The sequence below is a fragment of the Sardina pilchardus genome, chromosome 13, assembly GCF_963854185.1.
Source record: "Sardina pilchardus chromosome 13, fSarPil1.1, whole genome shotgun sequence".
In the NCBI taxonomy this organism is placed as follows: domain Eukaryota; kingdom Metazoa; phylum Chordata; class Actinopteri; order Clupeiformes; family Clupeidae; genus Sardina; species Sardina pilchardus.
The window spans coordinates 727,747-746,805 of NC_085006.1; the positions used below are offsets into that span (position 1 = coordinate 727,747).

Sequence of the window (19,059 nt, forward strand, 5' to 3'; positions counted from 1 at the left end):
GAGAGACTGCTGGTCTGTGAGGCGTGGAGTGAAATTAGGCTCGGTGCTTCACCTGATAATTTGCTGCGCAATTGATGAAGCAACCGCGGCCCGACAGAAAAAGAAAACAAAAGTTTCAGCAATCAGGAGGAAATACTTGCTAATTCGATGTGAATAAACATACAGCAACACAATTAAGTGTTGGTTAAGCGTTCATTGAATGCATGCATGTGCGTGTTTGCGCGACAGAAACTGAAACTGATCGATAACGTTGGTGGCAAGTTCCGTTCAACCTGCTGTTTAATTATTTAACGACATTTAATAGAACAATGTGGATTCTTGATACAGAGCAGAGTATAGTTCAGTCAAATTTATATGGTCAAAAGATTGTAGCCTTAGTCTTTCATCTAAAAATCTCCAGATCAGTGATTTATGCCTATCTGCTCGGTCATAATATAGACTAAAGTTGGTACGTGTTTCCTGAATCCTTACATTCAGAGATTCAAATGGAATTTCATTAAAAAGCATGTAAATTTTGTCTCCATTTGCCTACCAGAGTTTGATGCTTGCATGAGGGAAACATCCCAAAACAATAGCACCCATATTATTGCTGTTGTTTTCAGAAGTACTGTATTTATCATGCAACCATGCAAAAGCTATTGTAATTATACTGTATCTTACATTACTAAAGCAGGTCTCTGATTTTTTCACAAACTTTTTGTGAACAATGTTAGCATTTAAAACATTGACTGCTTTGAAGTGAAAGTAGGCTACACTTAATACAGCATAATAATAATTATAATAATGATCATCATAATGATGATTTGATGGGGGTATACAGTATGTGTAGGTGGGCCCTATGGCCCCAAAGTCCCAAAGACTTAAAATAAGCCTACTTAACTTGTCATTTTATTGATGACAGTTGGGATCTTGTCCCCTTCAATTTGACAACACTCCCAGTGTTTTCAAGGCTTCAAGGTTTTATTGAATGCTACCTCTGACTTAGAATGCATTACTTTGCACTTGCATAGTCTTTCATTTTGGAATTTTAAGAGCAATAATCATACATTGTTTTATTTCATTCAGATATGTAAATCAACATGTATATATTGCAATTAGTCAATTAGTGGGGAGATAATCGATAATCGAATCGAATCGAAATCGAATCGATCGTTAGATTAATCGATGCATCGTAAAAATAATCGCTAGATTAATCGTTTAAAAAATAATCGTTTATCCCAGCCCTAATAAGTATGTATCCTCTTTTGATCCCGTGAGGGAAATTTGGTCTCTGCATTTATCCCAATCCGTGAATTAGAGAAACATAGACAGCACACAGTAGGGAAGCACTAACCCGGAGCAGTGAGCTGTCTGCTCAACAGCGGCGCTCGAGGAATGATATAGACCAGGTTTGAACCAAATCTAAGATGATGCAGCAACAGCTTTACCTGATTTGACACAGAACATCCCTATTTGGTACACTTTGCACAGCTTGGATCCTCTTTAAAGCTGATTATGAACGCATCTTGAAAGCTTCAGTCCAATTACATGATTTTAATTGTATTGTTGTAATATTTAGCTTTATAGTAATATTTCATGTTATATCTTATAGTATAGTATAGTTATAGTCTTATAGTTTCTGTTGTTCAAAGTGATGCTCTGGCAATATTGAATATATTTAATCCTTATTGTTATCTCCTCAAGGTTAAATATTGAAGGACTGTTGGTTTACTTTCCGTATGACTACATTTACCCTGAACAGTATTCTTATATGCTGGAACTCAAGAGAACACTTGATGCTAAGGTAAGGAATACTGTTTTAAGCTCCTATTATGGGAAACAGCTTGTCATGTGTTACATACAAAAACTTCTTTGTAGGGACATGGTGTTCTGGAGATGCCATCAGGGACGGGAAAAACTGTTTCTCTTCTGTCCCTAATTGTTGCATATCAGCGAGTGAGTAACCATACCCATGCACTTATTGACATCCAATTAGGAGGTGTTACTGTTTTTTGCGAACAATATTGTTTTTGTTATACAGGTTCATCCCCTGGAGGTAACCAAACTCATTTATTGTTCACGGACAGTTCCTGAGATAGAGAAGGTGAGAAGTGTTTATCTTTACTACCAGGACACATCAAAATACCACTGATAATCCTTTAATGTTGTAATGTTTCTTACCTCTTTTTGTCAGGTTGTGGAGGAATTGAGGAAACTTATTGAATTTTATGTTAAAGAGACCGGCAAGGAAAACAACTTCTTAGCACTGGCTCTCTCTTCCCGAAAAAACCTGTGTATTCATCCAGAGGTGTGCATTCACAACTGTTCTGTTTTGTTATGTGAAGAAAATACTATATGGATTAACTGCATGTTTGCAATATATGTTCATGTGTTCGTTCAGGTCAGTTCACTGCGTTTTGGGAAGGAGGTGGATGGGAAGTGTCACAGTCTGACTGCTTCGTATATTCGAGCACAACGCCATAGTAACCCCAGCCTACCATCCTGCTGCTTCTATGAAGTAAAGTGCAAAAACAAGCATTAGTGCCCATGTTGTTTATCATGACCAAAAATACCACAAGGGGGTATTTCACAAAAGCAAAACTAAGAAAGATAGGAGAGAAATTGAGGCTTGAACTAGTGTTGTCTGGTCATACTAGTTCAACACATTTCATTAACGCCAATCCAGGATCAGGGCTCCAGAGTGCGACCAATTTGTACGCACATGCGCCCAAAATTCGTAAGAGTGCGCCTGAAAACAATTCTAGGTTGCACTGGTGCACCTGACGATGCTCGAGTGAACGCATACATTTCTTTGTAGACTATGCATGCAACTTTACCAAACTGTAAAGAGGTAAACCTCCTCTCCTTGGCCCGCGTTCTCTTGCTCTCCCTCTCTCGTGTGCGCTCAATGGACACCTGACATGAAAAAGTTCATCTGGAGCCCTGAGGATGAGTAGGAGCGACTAGGCCAAGCCAGGTGTAAGTCATTCAGGATGCGTGCACATTCTTATTATTCCTCAAAGGAATCCCACAATTTGAATAAAAAGTCACAGAAAATGTTCAACAGCTTTCAATACAGACCAAAAATGAACAGAAGACTTTTCTGTTTTTGAGTGGGGAAACATCGCTGTTTCTGCAAAATGGCAAGAGTAGGCATAGTTGACCAAGTGAATGCACAATTACTTGTGCACCCACATGTGAGTGCTTCCTCATCTAGGGACGCGACTTAATTAAGAATAGCACGCCACTGTCTAGAAACACAGAGTACCTTGGACATTTGCCCTCCATTTTCAATCAACTACTGCTGTAAACGTCCATCATCAAAGAAGCAAGCAATAACGTTAATAATTGTAAAATAACTAGGCTATCACAACTAAAATTATTATCCCATGGCCTTATATAGACTATCTGTGGTGTTTTGCGAGCAAATAAAGTAGTAAACAGAAGCAAGTAGTATACATAAATTAAGCTAATAAAATCACACGGCGGTCTGATCAAAGTGACAGCAGGCTGAACTAATAAAACTATATGAACTAAGCCTGGCTGTTAGCCTGGTAGGGGATCAGATTAGCCTCACAGAATAATTTCCCATGGTAGCTTATATAGCTCACGTGCCAGCTCTTTTGTGAAACTAAGTCAAGGCTAAATTCAGCCAGAATAGCCAAACAATTCAAGCTTAATCCCTTATTTAGGTTTTGTGAAATACCCCTCTAGAAATCTCAAACTCGAACAAGAATATTATTTTAATCCTCCTGTCTGAATGTTTCAGGAGTTTGATGCAGTGGGAAGGCAAGTGCCAGTTTCACCTGGTGTATACAACCTGGATGATCTGAAGGATTATGGGCGCAGAAAGGGATGGTGTCCCTACTACCTGGCAAGATACTCAGTAAGTGTCATTGATACTGCTCCATACTATCTCCATACTTTTATACTATTTAGACAGAATTAACCCTATGAACCCCACACTATTTTAAGGCCATTCTCACTACCTTTAGTTAAAAGCATTTGTCCTGGTCATTGTTAGTGCCATTCACACTATACAGTAGGCGTTACATTGTGATGGCTGTTTCATTCACGCGTTCCCTAATTCATGCAGCTGCGTGAAATGTATTACAACTTATTGCCACAAGGTGGCAGTACAGTCCACTGTAGCATTGCGGCGGTGTGATTGATACTGTAGCCTACTGTAAGCTACAGAATAATGCTAAATATCACCTTGTTGAAGTCATACAGTAGACTAGGCTAAATCAGAGCCTACTTTCGTCTTTATCAAGCTGGGCCCAGAGATGATGGCCTTTGGCGAATAGTTTAGGCCTACTCAAAATAAGTAAAACCAAATTGGCGAAATCTCACACTTTTCCCCCTTGGAGGACATTCGTTATTTCGTCAGCAGAAGAGAACGGTTTCAGCTCTAATATCTGTTCAAATTAAGTTTTAAATGCAAAAGTTATGCTTTATTTTCATAATCTTTGTGCAGTGAACACATACAACCGCCAGTTTGTTAGCTAAGAGTATAAGTCTATCACTATCAGTAGTCTACATCGTGGATGAAGACAGCTCAGTAGATAGCAACACAGACCGCAACGTGGGAGATCCATGTTCGTCTCCTGTGAGCTCTGGATCGCACTGCAGTTTAGAATTAACGTAATGTTATCTTCTGAGAAAACGCAAATTATAAATAGGAATAACACCAATTTATATAGTAGGCTATTACACGGAACTGTCTAAACATTCAGTGAGCAAAGTACATCAAGTGTTCAACCTTTTTTGAGCCACGGTACATTGTTTACATTAAAAAAAGCACACCAAAAAATTTTACAAAAACGGGTAGATAAGGGAAACATCCGGTGGATCTTAATCCCAGTTCTGCTGCTGGTTCAGATTGAACAGACAAGTTGTTGAGAATGGTGTCTATAACGTTCAGTTTCACTTGCGCAGACGCGCACACATTGAATCAGCGCTCACATTACCCTACTACCCCAATTGCAGGCTATGCCTCTTTATTTGACCACACATGACCACCGGTTCAAGTCAATCATTCATTTGTGCCTCACATTATCAGATGTGACAGAAGGGCATCGCCTGTAACTTCGCTGCTCCGCAGACTAGCAATCTCATCGGAGAGGAGGACCTAACACTGCAGATAATACACAGAGAAATGCAAGCATATGCCAAGGTAACAGAACACAGTTCCGTGTCCAGCATCATGGGTCTGGTGAATATACAGATGGTACGGGTTGAGAATGCTCCTTTCTTTCCCGCACATCGGGACTCCCGAAGCATCGGGAAAACTGCAACCGCAAGGGGGCAACATAGACCGCCCTAATAATATGAAGGTTCGGCTCATGGAAAAACCCGAGGACACCGCGCTGGTGACAAGCGGAGAAAAGAGACATGGCGCTCGGCATGTTAGATTGCAGTTGCAGAGTTTTTGAATGTTTACAGCCTACCTCACAGCTCTCTCACTCGACGTAGCCTATAACTCAGTCAGTCCATCAGAGATGCCAGAGCAACGTTTTGGTCAATGGAGGGGGAGAGAAATGCTCCTCATATCCGTCTCATTTAATCATTAAAATGAAAGTGATGACTGGCGAAATTAATCAAACGACGTTTCAATAAACCATTGTTGAAATGAATGAAAATGGTTTTAGAAAATCGCCTATAGGCCTATCAGAAGGAAATAGCCTTCAATTCAACCTGAAATACTCGAAAGGCAACCTTAGATTAATTCATGAATTCATTACGGTTAGCCTACAAGACCGCATTTCCGTGTATAGGCTATTTTAAAACGGAGGCATGTTCATTTTAACCGGCGACGCTGGGTAGCCTACATGTACCCAGCACTTGTTATCACAGATTTTGTCCCCACCACTTTTGACGACTGAAAATAAAATGTATTTAACAGAAATCTCTTTAATACATGCCTATGCTTGTCACTTTACTTATAACCGTAGGCTACATGCATGGAGAAGATCGCGCATTTTGTAACATTGTAACAATGGATGGTCAGATATGCGATAGGGCAGTGAGGGTGATTCATTGTAACCATCGACTAGGAGGCCTAGCTCCGCAATATAAGTTTCTAGCAACGTATGTATCGTATGCATGTTCATGTTGATTCAGAGATAGGCATAGACTACCATAGGCTGCTGGGCGTCAAGCTATATGACAGCATTTTATCATGTGGTGAATTAATAACTAACGTCAGTTTAACATGTCAGAACTTTTGATCGGCGTTTCAAGTCCATGTCACGAATAAAGCATAACGGTGTTAACAATCGAGCTGTGGCGCAACTGGTTGGAGCATGTGCAAGGTAGCCTACGCCAGCGATCGGGGTTCGAAACCCACTCGAAGAACCTCCCCGGAACTTATGAAGAGAAAAAATTAAAAAATTAAAGATTTTCTGTTTTGCGATTTTTTTTATGTTTGCGATGTCTGCTGAAAAGAAAAGTTAATAGCCTATGTGAATTCGTGGTTCAGCGCACACTCACGCACATTTTTACATTGACATAGTGTCGGGCTCAGGTGTCTGTCGAGAGAGAAGAGGGAGAGGCAGTCGTCCTCAGTGCCACATATAGGTAGGCTATAATGTAGTGAACTGGTTAGACGAGTGTGGGGGAGGGGGCATGATCGCACAAGACAATTGCTCTTCATGAGATGGATCTCACATACGGCTGTCGATTTTTAAATGTAGCCTAGGCCTACTACACCACTTGCGAAATCGGACGTGGCACAAAGCCTAATTATTAGGCTACTGGATTTAATATAGCAAATCCATGGACTTTGTTCATCCTATATATACAATAAGTATAAAATCCGACAATCCAAAACGATAACGAGATCTCCCAGAAACGAAAAACAAGTTTGTTGAGTAGCCTAGTCCTTCCAACAATCTCAGCTTTTGCGTTTGATAGATAAAAGGCATCCTGTCCTGCTGTATTCCAATGAGAAAAAAAACATCCAAGGTATAGGGTCACGGTAATGCAGAATGCATGAATCTCTCTCTCTCTCTCACTCTCTCTCTCTCTCTATATATATATATATAGACCTGGCTTTTTACCAAATGGCGAACCTCGAAAATTAGAGCCGTGTCCATTACGCACTACAGTTATTTTTTAGGCTATTGTTTTATTTGAGTGTTTTTGTCTACCATGGCAAACATAGTTGAAACGTTCGCTCTAAACTTATGTATTGTTTTAAGAGAATATGCCAATGATAATGGCACTTTGTAAAAACAACAAATTCTTAGGATTTGTCCTCTCACCTGCAGCAGGCCCATTCAAAAGCCCATCCACCTCATTTGCATTTGAAAGAGCCAATCACTAAAGTGACACATTTAGTCTGGAAAAAGTAGCAGGCTAGCCTACTTTATGAGTTTTTTTGACCCCTCTAATAAATTGCCTATAGGCCTACTACGATATGGAGGAAGGGCTGCCTAACTGTTCCCCCTAAGAGTTTTTTCATAAGATAAAATGTTTACGCTATTTAAGTTTAGGATTTGGTAGACAAGACAACCTCGGAAAAGTTCTTCAGATAAACATTTTTTTATTGAATTAAAGGAAAGAAAATGTATCACCGGGGTTTCGGGGCTTGCGAAGGCATTCGTTGATCTTATCGATGCAGTCCTTGCGGCCACTTCTCCCCATCGTAGGGAACTTTCTGTTTAGTGTTGACAACACAAAGGCCTTCACGTTGTGTGGCAGTGCTTGCTTGCCCTTCGATCCATCCCAGTTGGTGGTTTTGCACCTGTCCCTGAGTTATAGTCTATATCATGGGTCTTCAACCGGGGGTCAAGGCGTTCTGCGTGAATTCATTAATCCAACGTTCTCCGCGATGTCATACCATCAAAATGAAACGATAACGATAATCTTGTGTGTTTGTGTTTCCTTGTGTAAGACAAGTTATATTTACACAAGATGCAGAGGCTCTCTGTCTGTATCAGGTTGAGCAAATGAAGCTTTGCCTGAATTTAGCTGAATTTATACCACCAGAGAGGGTTAAAGCGGAGCTTCTCACACTTGAATATTAATTCGCCAATGTGAATGTAACGGTAAACACAGCAACGTTGTATCTAAGACAGCGGCAATATAAACGAAAATGATAGTAGCAGTGGTATAAACGGGATAATCAACTCCGCGCCGTGCGTTTATAGGAAAATAATGCACTGCAATAATGCCTGCGGCGTCGGGACCTTATTAACACTTAAAACGTGCATTATTTGAAACGCACGGTGCGTCGTTGATTATCCCTTACATATCCACCTTAGTTGACCCTTGTGACATTCATTCTATTATAGGGCGAGTTTATGCAACACTATGTAAAGAATTATCAGAAACGAGTTGTATAAAGCAGTTGCCCCCCGGTTAATAATAACTTATGTTTAGAATGTGTGCGTTCGTGTGTGTGCGTGCGCGTACGTGCATGCATGTAGGCACTAATGACTGACGGTTCAAATGATAGGCATGATTTGAGGTGTGCCAGGTCAGTCTCTCACAGCCAAGGGGTCCTTGGGCTGAAAAAGGTTGAAGACCCCTGGTCTATATGAGTAAGCACTTATGCTCTAACCGCATAATAAAAGAAGCACCTGCATTCCACAGTAGTGCTTATGGCAAGGCTATTAACACCTGTCACTGAGCTATGGACAAGCAGTTATGCTCGAAAATTATCATAACAGACACACCTAATTGTATGGCTCTATGTTTAAACACATAAAATTAGCAAGCATTTCCTCCCGATAGCAGCAACGTTTGCTTTCTTTTTCTGTCGGTCCGCGGTTGCTTGGTCAATTGCGCAGCAAATTATCAGATCACCGGACCTAATTTCACTCCATGTCTCGCGGACCAGCAGCAGTCTCCACGTTTCGCGGCCCATAGTTTGAGAAACGCTGCATTAAAGTGTCATTTGGTTGTAGGCTATATGTTTAGCGATTTGTGTGTTTTTCATTGTAGTGTGTGTGCATTGAGTAGTTCCTTAAAATACGGAACAAAGAGCGTCCCGTAGCCTATCTGTTCAATACGGAAGAAGACTAACTATTACCTATATGTTTCTTATAACGAAACGCGAAGAAAAAATACGAGGACTGACCGTCTCGTTTCTCCGCGTTTCCCCCAATACCATGGCGACAAAGAGAAATAAATATGATTTGACATTTAAGCTGATTGCTGACAAATTTGCCACACAATTCGGGAGAAGCAGCGGACAGGAGCGCCACCACAAGCAAGCACTTCTAGCCCAAATTAACATGGCAACGTTGCCTATGACTAAAGTGTCTGAGTAGGCTAGTCCTACTAATATTACATTTGATTGGTAACATGTTTGTAGCGCGCCAGTTTACCCATCCCCTACATCAAAACAGCTTAGAATCAATCAAAGAATCAGCTGTGTCGGCGTTAGGTTGTAGGCGATTTTCTATAACCATTTTCATTCATTTCAACAATGGTTCATTGAAACGTCGTTTGAATAATTTCGCCAGTCATCACCTTCATTGTAATGATTAAATGAGATTAACGAGTCGACTATTGACGGATGCGGTCTTCATCATTTTGAAATGCGGGATGAAACTTTCTGCCACCTGGTGGTTGTTTGGGTACATTGCCTTAGCCTCGAAAAAAATCGGCTTGACGGCCTGCGGGATCTCTTCGGGAGTCCCGCGGGAGAAGGTGCATTCTCAACCCGTACCCACTGTAGCCTACCGAATGGAGATGGATACAAGCTTACGCTTATAAGGTCCAGTTTTTTTAAGTTGCAGTAACAAAAACAAATTATTTGAAATACTAGATAGGTCTATGTTAGCAAATTGGACCAGGATTGGCAGCATATCAGAATAGCGGCATGTCTGACAAAAGCATGTCGGACTGCCGACAGAGCCTGTCGATAGAAACCCTTTTCAGTTAAACCTCTATTTAAAAAATCTCGTATACAAATCATTTCATCATGTGACCAACAACTCGCATGAATTTTTCAATACTACAAATGATACTCTCTCTCTCGTTCCACCTCGTTCCACCACAATTGCTTTATGGATTTAAAGATTGTCATAATGGGTTGTCTCTGCTATTGCTGCTTTTGATCAGTCAGATTATAAATCTGTGGTGGTGGACATATTGGCCCATTCTCAACCTTGTGAATAATGTGGCCAAGACAAAGGAGTGGACTAGGACAAAGGAGTAGACTAGGACAAAGTTGAACACCTCTTCATCATGGAGAAAGAGGTGGAGGTAGTGGAAAACTACAAATATCTGAGTGTACATCTATACAAACTGAACTGGAAGGGCAACACTGAGGAAGGGATAGAGCAGAGCAGATCTTTGAGGAAGCTTAGGCGTTTTTGTTCACAATATCTTTTGCATCTCTTATCCAAACATTAAACTTGACACTGCACTCACTCCATGTTTAAAATCGGTTCGAGAGATATTCAAATAACAGGCACTTAAACAAGACGTTCTGGTCATTAATAGATCAATGTGTACAAATGTCATTTATTTATGGTGGATAGTAGTGGTGTCGATTAATCGATTCTGCGATGCATCGCAATGCGGGCAATGTGGCAATGAACCATAATTGATTTTGTCTGCAGATGGCAGTTTTGACCGGTAACACTTTACATTACAGATCGGTAATAAGTGGGTAAGGTTATGGTAATATGTATGCAATTTAATGGTAATAATATTTTTAAACCACATATTACAAATAATTAATGTGTAATTTCTAGACAATTACTGTGCAATTACCATACGTCAACAATGCAAATAACGTGGATTTAAGGGTAAAATAAAATGGTAATAACTGCTGTAAATATGTACTTACCGAAGCAATAAATATTTAGGATTTACTTATTGTAACATAATATGTGACCTGTTATCTGTTGTTATGATGACATAAATGAGGTAATTTTACAATAACTATATGGTATCAGGGCTGTAAAATGCTGTTTTGTCTTTTCGAAAGGTTTTCTGTACGGTGGGGAGTTGTTGAAATCCTTTCGAAAAGACAAAACAGTATTTTACAGTCCTGATACCATATAGTTATTGTGAAATTACCTTATTTATTTCATCATAATAACAGATAACGGGTCACATTTTACCATCAAACTAACTACTACAAAAACTTTGACCACTGTGTAATTGTGCCTTAACACTTAGAAGTTACTATGTAATTTAGTCCTTCATAGCAACATTATGTTGGTATAATTACAGAAATATTATGTCACAATAAGTAAATCCTAAATATTTTTTTGCTTTGGTAAGTACATATTTACAGCAGTTATTACCATTTTATCTTACCCAAGTTATTTGCATTGTTGTTGTATGGTAATTGCACAGTAATTGTCTAGAAATTACACATTAATTATTTGCAATATGTGGTTTAAAAATATTATTACTATGAAATTGCATATATATTACCGTAATATTACCCACTTATTACCGATCTGTAATGTAAAACTAAACTCTGGTACCAATCAAATAAACTTAACTTCTTGTTTTTGCCATGATTTTGCTCTTGTACACAACACAACTGCAAGCAAAGCTGAGCTAGGAATGGTGAAGATGCCTTACCCTCATGCAGTTTTGTGGCACATATTAGGTACCTTGGATACTATTGTTAACTCCACCAAGGAGGTTATGTTTTCATCCAGGACCGGCGTTTGTTTGTCTGTTTGTTAGCAAGATAGCTCAAAAAGTAATGGATGGATTACGGATGGATCCAAGGAAGAAACGATTACATTTGGGAGTGATCCGTATCACCGTCGGGATTCGCCGTTCATGTTTTTCGCTTAGTGGTGTAATGGCATGGTATGGCTACGTGGTGGCGATCTGAATAGTTTAGGTTCAAATGTATGACAACCTAGGAAGAACAATACAGGCGGAGGTCTGCGCTCTCTGAGTGCTTTTCTAGTTTGAATGTTTTAATGAAGACCAAAGAATGTGCCCTAAACCCAAACAATAACCAAGGTGATCATCAATAGAAATATGGGTAACACTTAACATTACAAATCGGTAATAAGTGGGTAATGTTATGGTAATATGTATGCAATTTCATGGTAATAATATTTTTAAACCAAATATTACAAATAATTAATGTGTAATTTCTAGACAATTACTGTGCAATTACCATACAACAACAATTCAAATAACTTGAATTTAAGGATAAAATAAAATGGTAATAACTGCAGTAAATATGTACTTACCGAAGCAATAAATATTTATAATTTACTTACTGTGATGTAATATTTCTGCAATTATACTCATGATGGTGCTATGAAGGACTAAATTACATAATAACTTTTAAGTGTTATGGCACAATTACATAGTGGTCAAAGTTTTTGTAGTGGTTAGTTTGATGGTGAAATGTGACCTGTTATCTGTTATTATGATGAAATATATAAGGTAATTTCACAATAACTATATGGTATCAGGGCTGTAAAATACTGTTTTGTCTTTTCGAAAGGATTTCGGTAACACTTTACATTACAGATCGGTAATAAGTGGGTAATGTTATGGTAATATGTATGCAATTTAATGGTAATAATATTTTTAAACCACATATTACAAATAATTATTGTGTAATTTCTAGACAATTGCTATGCAATTACCATATGACAACAATGCAAATAACTTGGATTTAAGGGTAAAATAAAATGGTAATAACTGCTGTAAATATGTACTTACCGAAGCAATAAATATTTAGGATTTACTTATTGTGACATAATATGTGACTATTCAAAGCGAAATCAGTCGTTTTGCGCACAACGTTATTTTTGAGAAAATCAACAATAACAAACTTCCGGGTTAAAATGTTGAATTTCACGTTTTCGCATAATTCGACTGTATACAGTCTACAGTTTCATATCGTGAACGCATTTCACGGAAAAACATACGTTTTGACTGCTAAACCCGGCGAAGATTCAACATATTTTCTGTCATTCCGTTGTGCACGCGCCGCTTAAAAAGGTGATTTCTCCTCTTCTGGCATATCGTGACAGGAGAACCATGTCAACTTTGGATGCGGTTATCTTAGCGATAGTTTGTGTAATACCCTCGATATACATATCGTTGGAAAGCTTAGTTTATGGCCGTTCACGTGAGCACAATAACTTCATTTAATAAATTTTACCGAAACGACTGGTTCCGCTTTACAGGGTCACATATGTGACCCGTTATCTGTTGTTATGATGAAATAAATTAGGTAATTTCACAATAACTATATGGTATCAGGGCTGTAAAATACTGTTTTGTCTTTTCGAAAGGTTTTCTGTACGGTGGGGAGTTGTTGAAATCCTTTCGAAAAGACAAAACAGTATTTTACAGCCCTGATGCCATATAGTTATTGTGAAATTACCTAATTTATTTCATCATAATAACAGATCTAAGGTCACATTCTACCATCAAACTAACTACTACAAAAACTTTGACCACTGTGTAATTGTGCCATAACACTTAGAAGTTACTATGTAATTTAGTCCTTCATAGCACCATCATGTTGGTGTAATTACAGAAACATTATGTCACAATAAGTCAATCCTAAATATTTATTGCTTCGGTAAGTACATATTTACAGCAGTTAGTCCAGAATGAATTTAATCGAGTCCGTACCTTTCCGGAAATGTTATTTAAGTGTTGTCAAAGCGTTGCCCAGCTGTAGCAGCGACATTTCCGGAAAGGTACTGACTCGATTAAATTCATTCTGGACTCTCTATCCGACCACATAAAGACGTGGGGATACTTCGGTTTGGCTCTAGGGACCCTCTACTCACTACCACGTAAGTGAGTAGAGGGTCCGGATAATTCCTTTAATTAAGACAAGTTGATACATACCTCTCACGCTTCAATGTGTGCATTCACTGGCTCTGGCGTGCGGCGCAACTTTGATAGCACTTAGCTAGCCCAATGCATTCATTAGGATCCAAACACACAGTCCAAAAATACAGTTACACGAGTAGTCACATGACCAAGTATGGTGAGACAAAATAAAATGTGGTGCATTTCTAAGCAGGTAAAAGGGATAACTATATTTTGTGGCGGAATAATATTGGGAGCACTTAGACTCTGCGCAGTAATATCCTCACTCCAAAGTGAAACTGAAAGTGCAAGAGTGAGGATATTACTGCGCCACACAATATAGTTATCCCTCTTACCTGCTTAGAAATGCACCACGTTTTATTTTGTCTCACCATACTTGGTCGTGTGACTACTAGTGTCACTGTATTTTAATAGGGAAAAACATGGAGGTGTTTGGTCGCTTCTAACTTCATCTCTGTTTGGAACCTAATGAATGCTTTTGGCTAGCTAAGTGCTATCAAAGTTGCGCCGCGCGCCAGAGCCAGTGAGTGCACGCATTGAAACGTGAGAGGTATGTATCAACTCGTCTTAATTAGGGGATTAACGTAGAACCCTATGAGCCCTAAGCTGTTTTAAGGGCATTTTCACTACCTCTAGTTAGAAGCATGTATCCTGGTCATTGTAAGTGCCATTCACACATGATACATATCGGTTTTTTTTCAGCACAGTCTAGGCTCCCCAGATCTGCCACAATATCATGTATACATACTTGCATTGATTTGATTTAGATTTTTAAATAATAAAAATTGGAAAAGCATACTATACAAATTCTTACATTTTGACGTGTATCTCACCACAGCAAGCTGACAGCTCGACATGACTTGCATGGTTGTCCTGAAAATGGCAATATAAGAACCATGGTGGAGGTGTACCCTGGGGCTGAACAATTTACTGAAATATGTGGTGTGTGCCTTCCAGAAATAAATGGCAATTTTTATTTAGTGCTGAGAAATGACTTTTTGACACTTTTTGCGCTCCATATTTGTGACACTAGCTGATCTGACCTGACTTGTTTGCACACATGACGTGCACAGATGATGATTCTTTATAATATTTTTTTACTGCATTGCAATGAACAAAGTAAAGGCAAAAAAGTGTTTATTTGTCAAACAAATTTGGATGCAGTATGAGTCTTGAATTGGATACCATACAGGAGTTTGCTAGGATCTCAAAACCGTATAATGAACGTGACTTGCCATAGAGAAACACATGATAACGTTGGATTATGAACATAGGCTATTATGCCACACAAAAACATGGGGTAAATGGAGCTAAATGAAGTTATTATTTTGCTGTCACTTCGTCTGTTTTATGGTCTAGAATGGTGTATTTGGTATCTGTGGATAGCTCTAGCTCTCCTCTTTCATCTGACATGCGTGCCATATCTTTCTGATGGCGGTTTCACGAGTAAATCAAACGAGAGTAATGGTAGCCGAAGCTATATGACATTATTATTTGTTTGTCACTTCGTCTGATTTTATAATTTTATAATCAGCAAGAGTTCTGGATGCGCGGGTGAACGCAGAGCAATATAGACTGTAAATATGATATACTTTGATTTAACTTCATGATTTTATTTTATTTTCATACTTGATCGTACAGACAAGTGTCTAGTCTCGTTGGAAAGCCCCGGTTCTGCTCTTTTGTGAGATATAAGTCTCATCTCGTTGTGACTAATAATCGCGGAGCAATGTAACAAAGAAGAATGTATGCGTTTTTTGACGCACTTTGCGTCCGTCGGGCTCATAGGGTTAATATGAAAACAGAGCTGGCAACTTTTCAAAAAACCTTGGAGTGAGATTCTGTCGGGGGTGACCAAAAGTTTGTCCCGCACTCGTCACGATACCAAAATTATTGTTTCGATCCCGATACTAAGTCAAGAATTGTGATTTCGATACTTTTTCGATTTTAGTGTATTTGGTGATTTAATCATCAGTAACCTAATATTGAATATTGTGTGATCATTCACGCCAGTGGCCATCTAAGATTCTGCTTGACCCTCCACACACACAGAAAATGATAGTCATATGTCTCTATATCATATATTTTGGAATTCATATAACTGTACATATTTTGTTGATAATGTTTAGTATTTTACAATCTGCATAATTATTAGTAGCCAACATGTTTTAGTCATTTGTGTACTGACTTCAAGACTATTACACTTACTCATAGGCCTATTTTTAAATGGAGTGTAGGCATAGGTCTAATTGAGTGTGCATTAGTGGTGTGTGTAATTGAGTGCCTGTCGCTTTAAGAAATACGTGAGGTAGCTTTCTATCTCACGGTTTTTCGCGAGTGAAATAAAAGTTGCATACAAGGATATATGGATGCAATTAATTTTGCTTTTTGTGTCATTAGATAAAATACATGTTCAAAACACTAACAAGTCGAAGAAAATCTTTCAGGGATCATTTAAGAGATGAGTGTCTTGCAATGTTCATTAATGATTTTAGTGAGCACTATGATTTAGCTCTCTCCAGAAGTTATCCACACGTTCCAGCCAACAAAACAGTGCAACAAAAGTGCAACAAGTTAGTCTAAAGTTAACATGTAGGCTAGGGCAGGGGTTCCCAAACTTTCCCATGACAAGGCCCCCCAAATACCACTAGATTGTGGCCAAGGCCCCCCTTTTGCATGATGTTGTATTTAACCCATCAACGATACGGCAAATGTAGAAATAAGTTAATAAAATAGGCCTATATAGGTGAAAATCTATTTATTTTATAGGCTTTGCACTATTTAGGGATGCAATGGTTTTAGACGTTTCGCGGTATTTTAAAAAAAATATGTGTTCATATGTTAAAAAAGCACTGATAGGCACACACAAGCTGAAATAGTTTTAAAAAAAGTGTGACAGTGTTTATTACATTACAAAAATATATAGGCAAAACCTTATTGCCTTAAGCGGGATACAGATCATGCACAGCAGTCTCTGTTCAACCCTCCACTCACACAGAAAATGGCTTGTCTGGTTTCTATTTCATATTTTGAATTCAAAAACTTTATATATTTTGTTAACATTATAGTATTTTGAGATCTGCATAATTACTTAAAGCTAAAAATATTCAGTAATTTGAGTACTTCACATTGATTCCACTTGTCTTTAATGATATCACAGGGGTGGTGTGTAGGTCTAATTGAGTGCCTGTCACTTTAAAAAGTTCGTGAACGTAATTAGGTTTCATTCGGTTTTTGGAAAGTAGTCACGCATAGTTCAAGGATATATGTTTTCATTACATAAAATGAATGTTCAAAAACGAACCAGGTAAAGAAAATATTTCTGGTGTCATAGAAAAGATAAGTGTCTTGCAATGTTAAAATCTATGACTTAGGAGTAGCATGGTATTGTGTGTTGTCCCGTTCACTTTTTCCTTGGTCATTAATTGGCTGGGTGCTTCTATCATGACTTTGAGTTTGGTATCTGTTTTATGTATCCAATGAGTGACAACCAGTGCTCAAAATAAAACGTTACGTATTCTCCTGATAACGTTAGAATGGATTTAATATGAATGTACATATGTACATACAGTAAAAAGACGCCAAGTGGCTATATGACAGCCACAGCGCACATTTGCGGTGAAAATGTTCCGCCTTTTAAAAGTGTAGCCTAAATCCGAATCGTGGTTAAATCCATCAAATAGACAACAGAATCAGTAGGGTACCAATTTTGCTTCATAGTAGCCTAACAGGCCTATATCAAAAGCAGGCTCAGATGACGCTGGACGCAATTTAACACACGGTTTCCAGACCGTGGTTATCAACCGCGATAATAATTATAGGGTTTGAAAAGTAATTGTTAACGTCAACATTTTTATCATGGTTTACCTTTACACTGTAATCGTTACAACCCTAAACGGTGTACAACAAATTATTATAATGGTATTTCATATCAATACATACAATAATAGAAATATTTTATGATTTTTTTTTTTTTGCTTGTACAATATATTTTCATCCAACTTGCTGCGGCCCCCCTAGCGCCCCCTGGCGGCCCCCCAGGGGGCCGCGGCCCCCACTTTGAAAACCACTGGGCTAGGGAATCAAGTTCATCCACACAAACTGATTTCTTTCAAGATTTTAAGTTTAAGAAAGTGAGTTCTTAATTAACGATATAGGCCTATGATTTGTGACATTGTCAACATACCTCTCTGACCAGATTGTGATTTTCTCCCGCGGGTGTCTCCTTCTGTCGCAAACTTGGATGTCAATGCGACGAATAGGGTTAGCCTGCTGTACAGTGGCGCTTCCTAGCGCCATATACCGTTGGGGAGTTTTAAAAGGAACGAACGAGTCTCAGCCCAAGATCAGATTTTGTTTTGCGTGAGAAAATGGATGTATGGCGTGAGTGCGTGTGTAAACAGGCAAAATCGTGTGTCACACGCCGAAAGCGTGAGAGTTGGCAGCTCTGTGAAAAAACGGTGAAGTGTTCCTTTAAATGTATTTTTGGATTGCTATCTGTTGTGATCTGTGATTCTGATTGCACTGTGATTCCTCTGACAGATCCTTCATGCAAATATAATAGTGTACAGCTACCACTACCTCTTGGACCCAAAGATTGCAGACCTGGTCTCCAAAGAGCTTGCTAAAAACTCAGTGGTTGTCTTTGATGAAGCCCACAACATTGGTAATTAAAACCATGACTCCAACTAACCTTTGAAATTCATTTGAAATGTCTGAAGCTGCTGTTTTAGCTATTTGTAAATTGGTTATGATTTATTTTTGTCAGATAGTGTATGCATTGATTCCATGAGTGTCAACATCACACGCAGGACCTTGGATCGCTGTCAACTCAATGTGGACACTTTGCAAAGCACAATTCAGAGGTACATTACTCAAATGTTTCTTCAGTGATGTTTAATGATATATCCTGATGGAGTGACAAATGTAAACTGTGCACTTGTGTATCAGATGACTCCGATTAGGGCAAAATATACCCCTATGTTTGGAAAGTCAAAAAATTACATTGATACCATTGCAATTTTTGCTTAAAGCTAATTATGTATTTAGAGTCATATCTTGAACTAGCGTGTCCTACAGACAGTGATGGGCAGTAGCGTCGCTACTTGTAGCGACGCTACTAGCTTAACTACATTTTTCAGTAGCTTGACGGTAACGTCGCTATTTACAAAACCAAGTAACTTTTCTGCAGCTAAGCTATTTTATTGATCAAGTAGCGCAGTAGCGTCCTCAAACTTTTTCTCCTGGAAATTTCTGATGTTCATACATAACAGCGTCTCC

The 19,059-nt window shown here is 38.7% G+C and overlaps 1 protein-coding gene across 1 annotated transcript in view; it reads left to right on the forward strand.

Moving 5' to 3' along the window:
- The window catches only part of ercc2 (excision repair cross-complementation group 2), a 121,382-nt gene that overhangs the window by 16,058 nt on the left and 86,265 nt on the right, over positions 1–19,059 (forward strand). The window contains exons 2-9 of the mRNA XM_062552363.1: positions 1,684–1,783; positions 1,858–1,935; positions 2,021–2,083; positions 2,174–2,287; positions 2,381–2,497; positions 3,749–3,865; positions 18,322–18,445; positions 18,548–18,644. Of these exons, the coding sequence (XP_062408347.1) occupies positions 1,684–1,783; positions 1,858–1,935; positions 2,021–2,083; positions 2,174–2,287; positions 2,381–2,497; positions 3,749–3,865; positions 18,322–18,445; positions 18,548–18,644 (810 nt within the window). The remainder of the gene's footprint in view (positions 1–1,683; positions 1,784–1,857; positions 1,936–2,020; positions 2,084–2,173; positions 2,288–2,380; positions 2,498–3,748; positions 3,866–18,321; positions 18,446–18,547; positions 18,645–19,059) is intronic.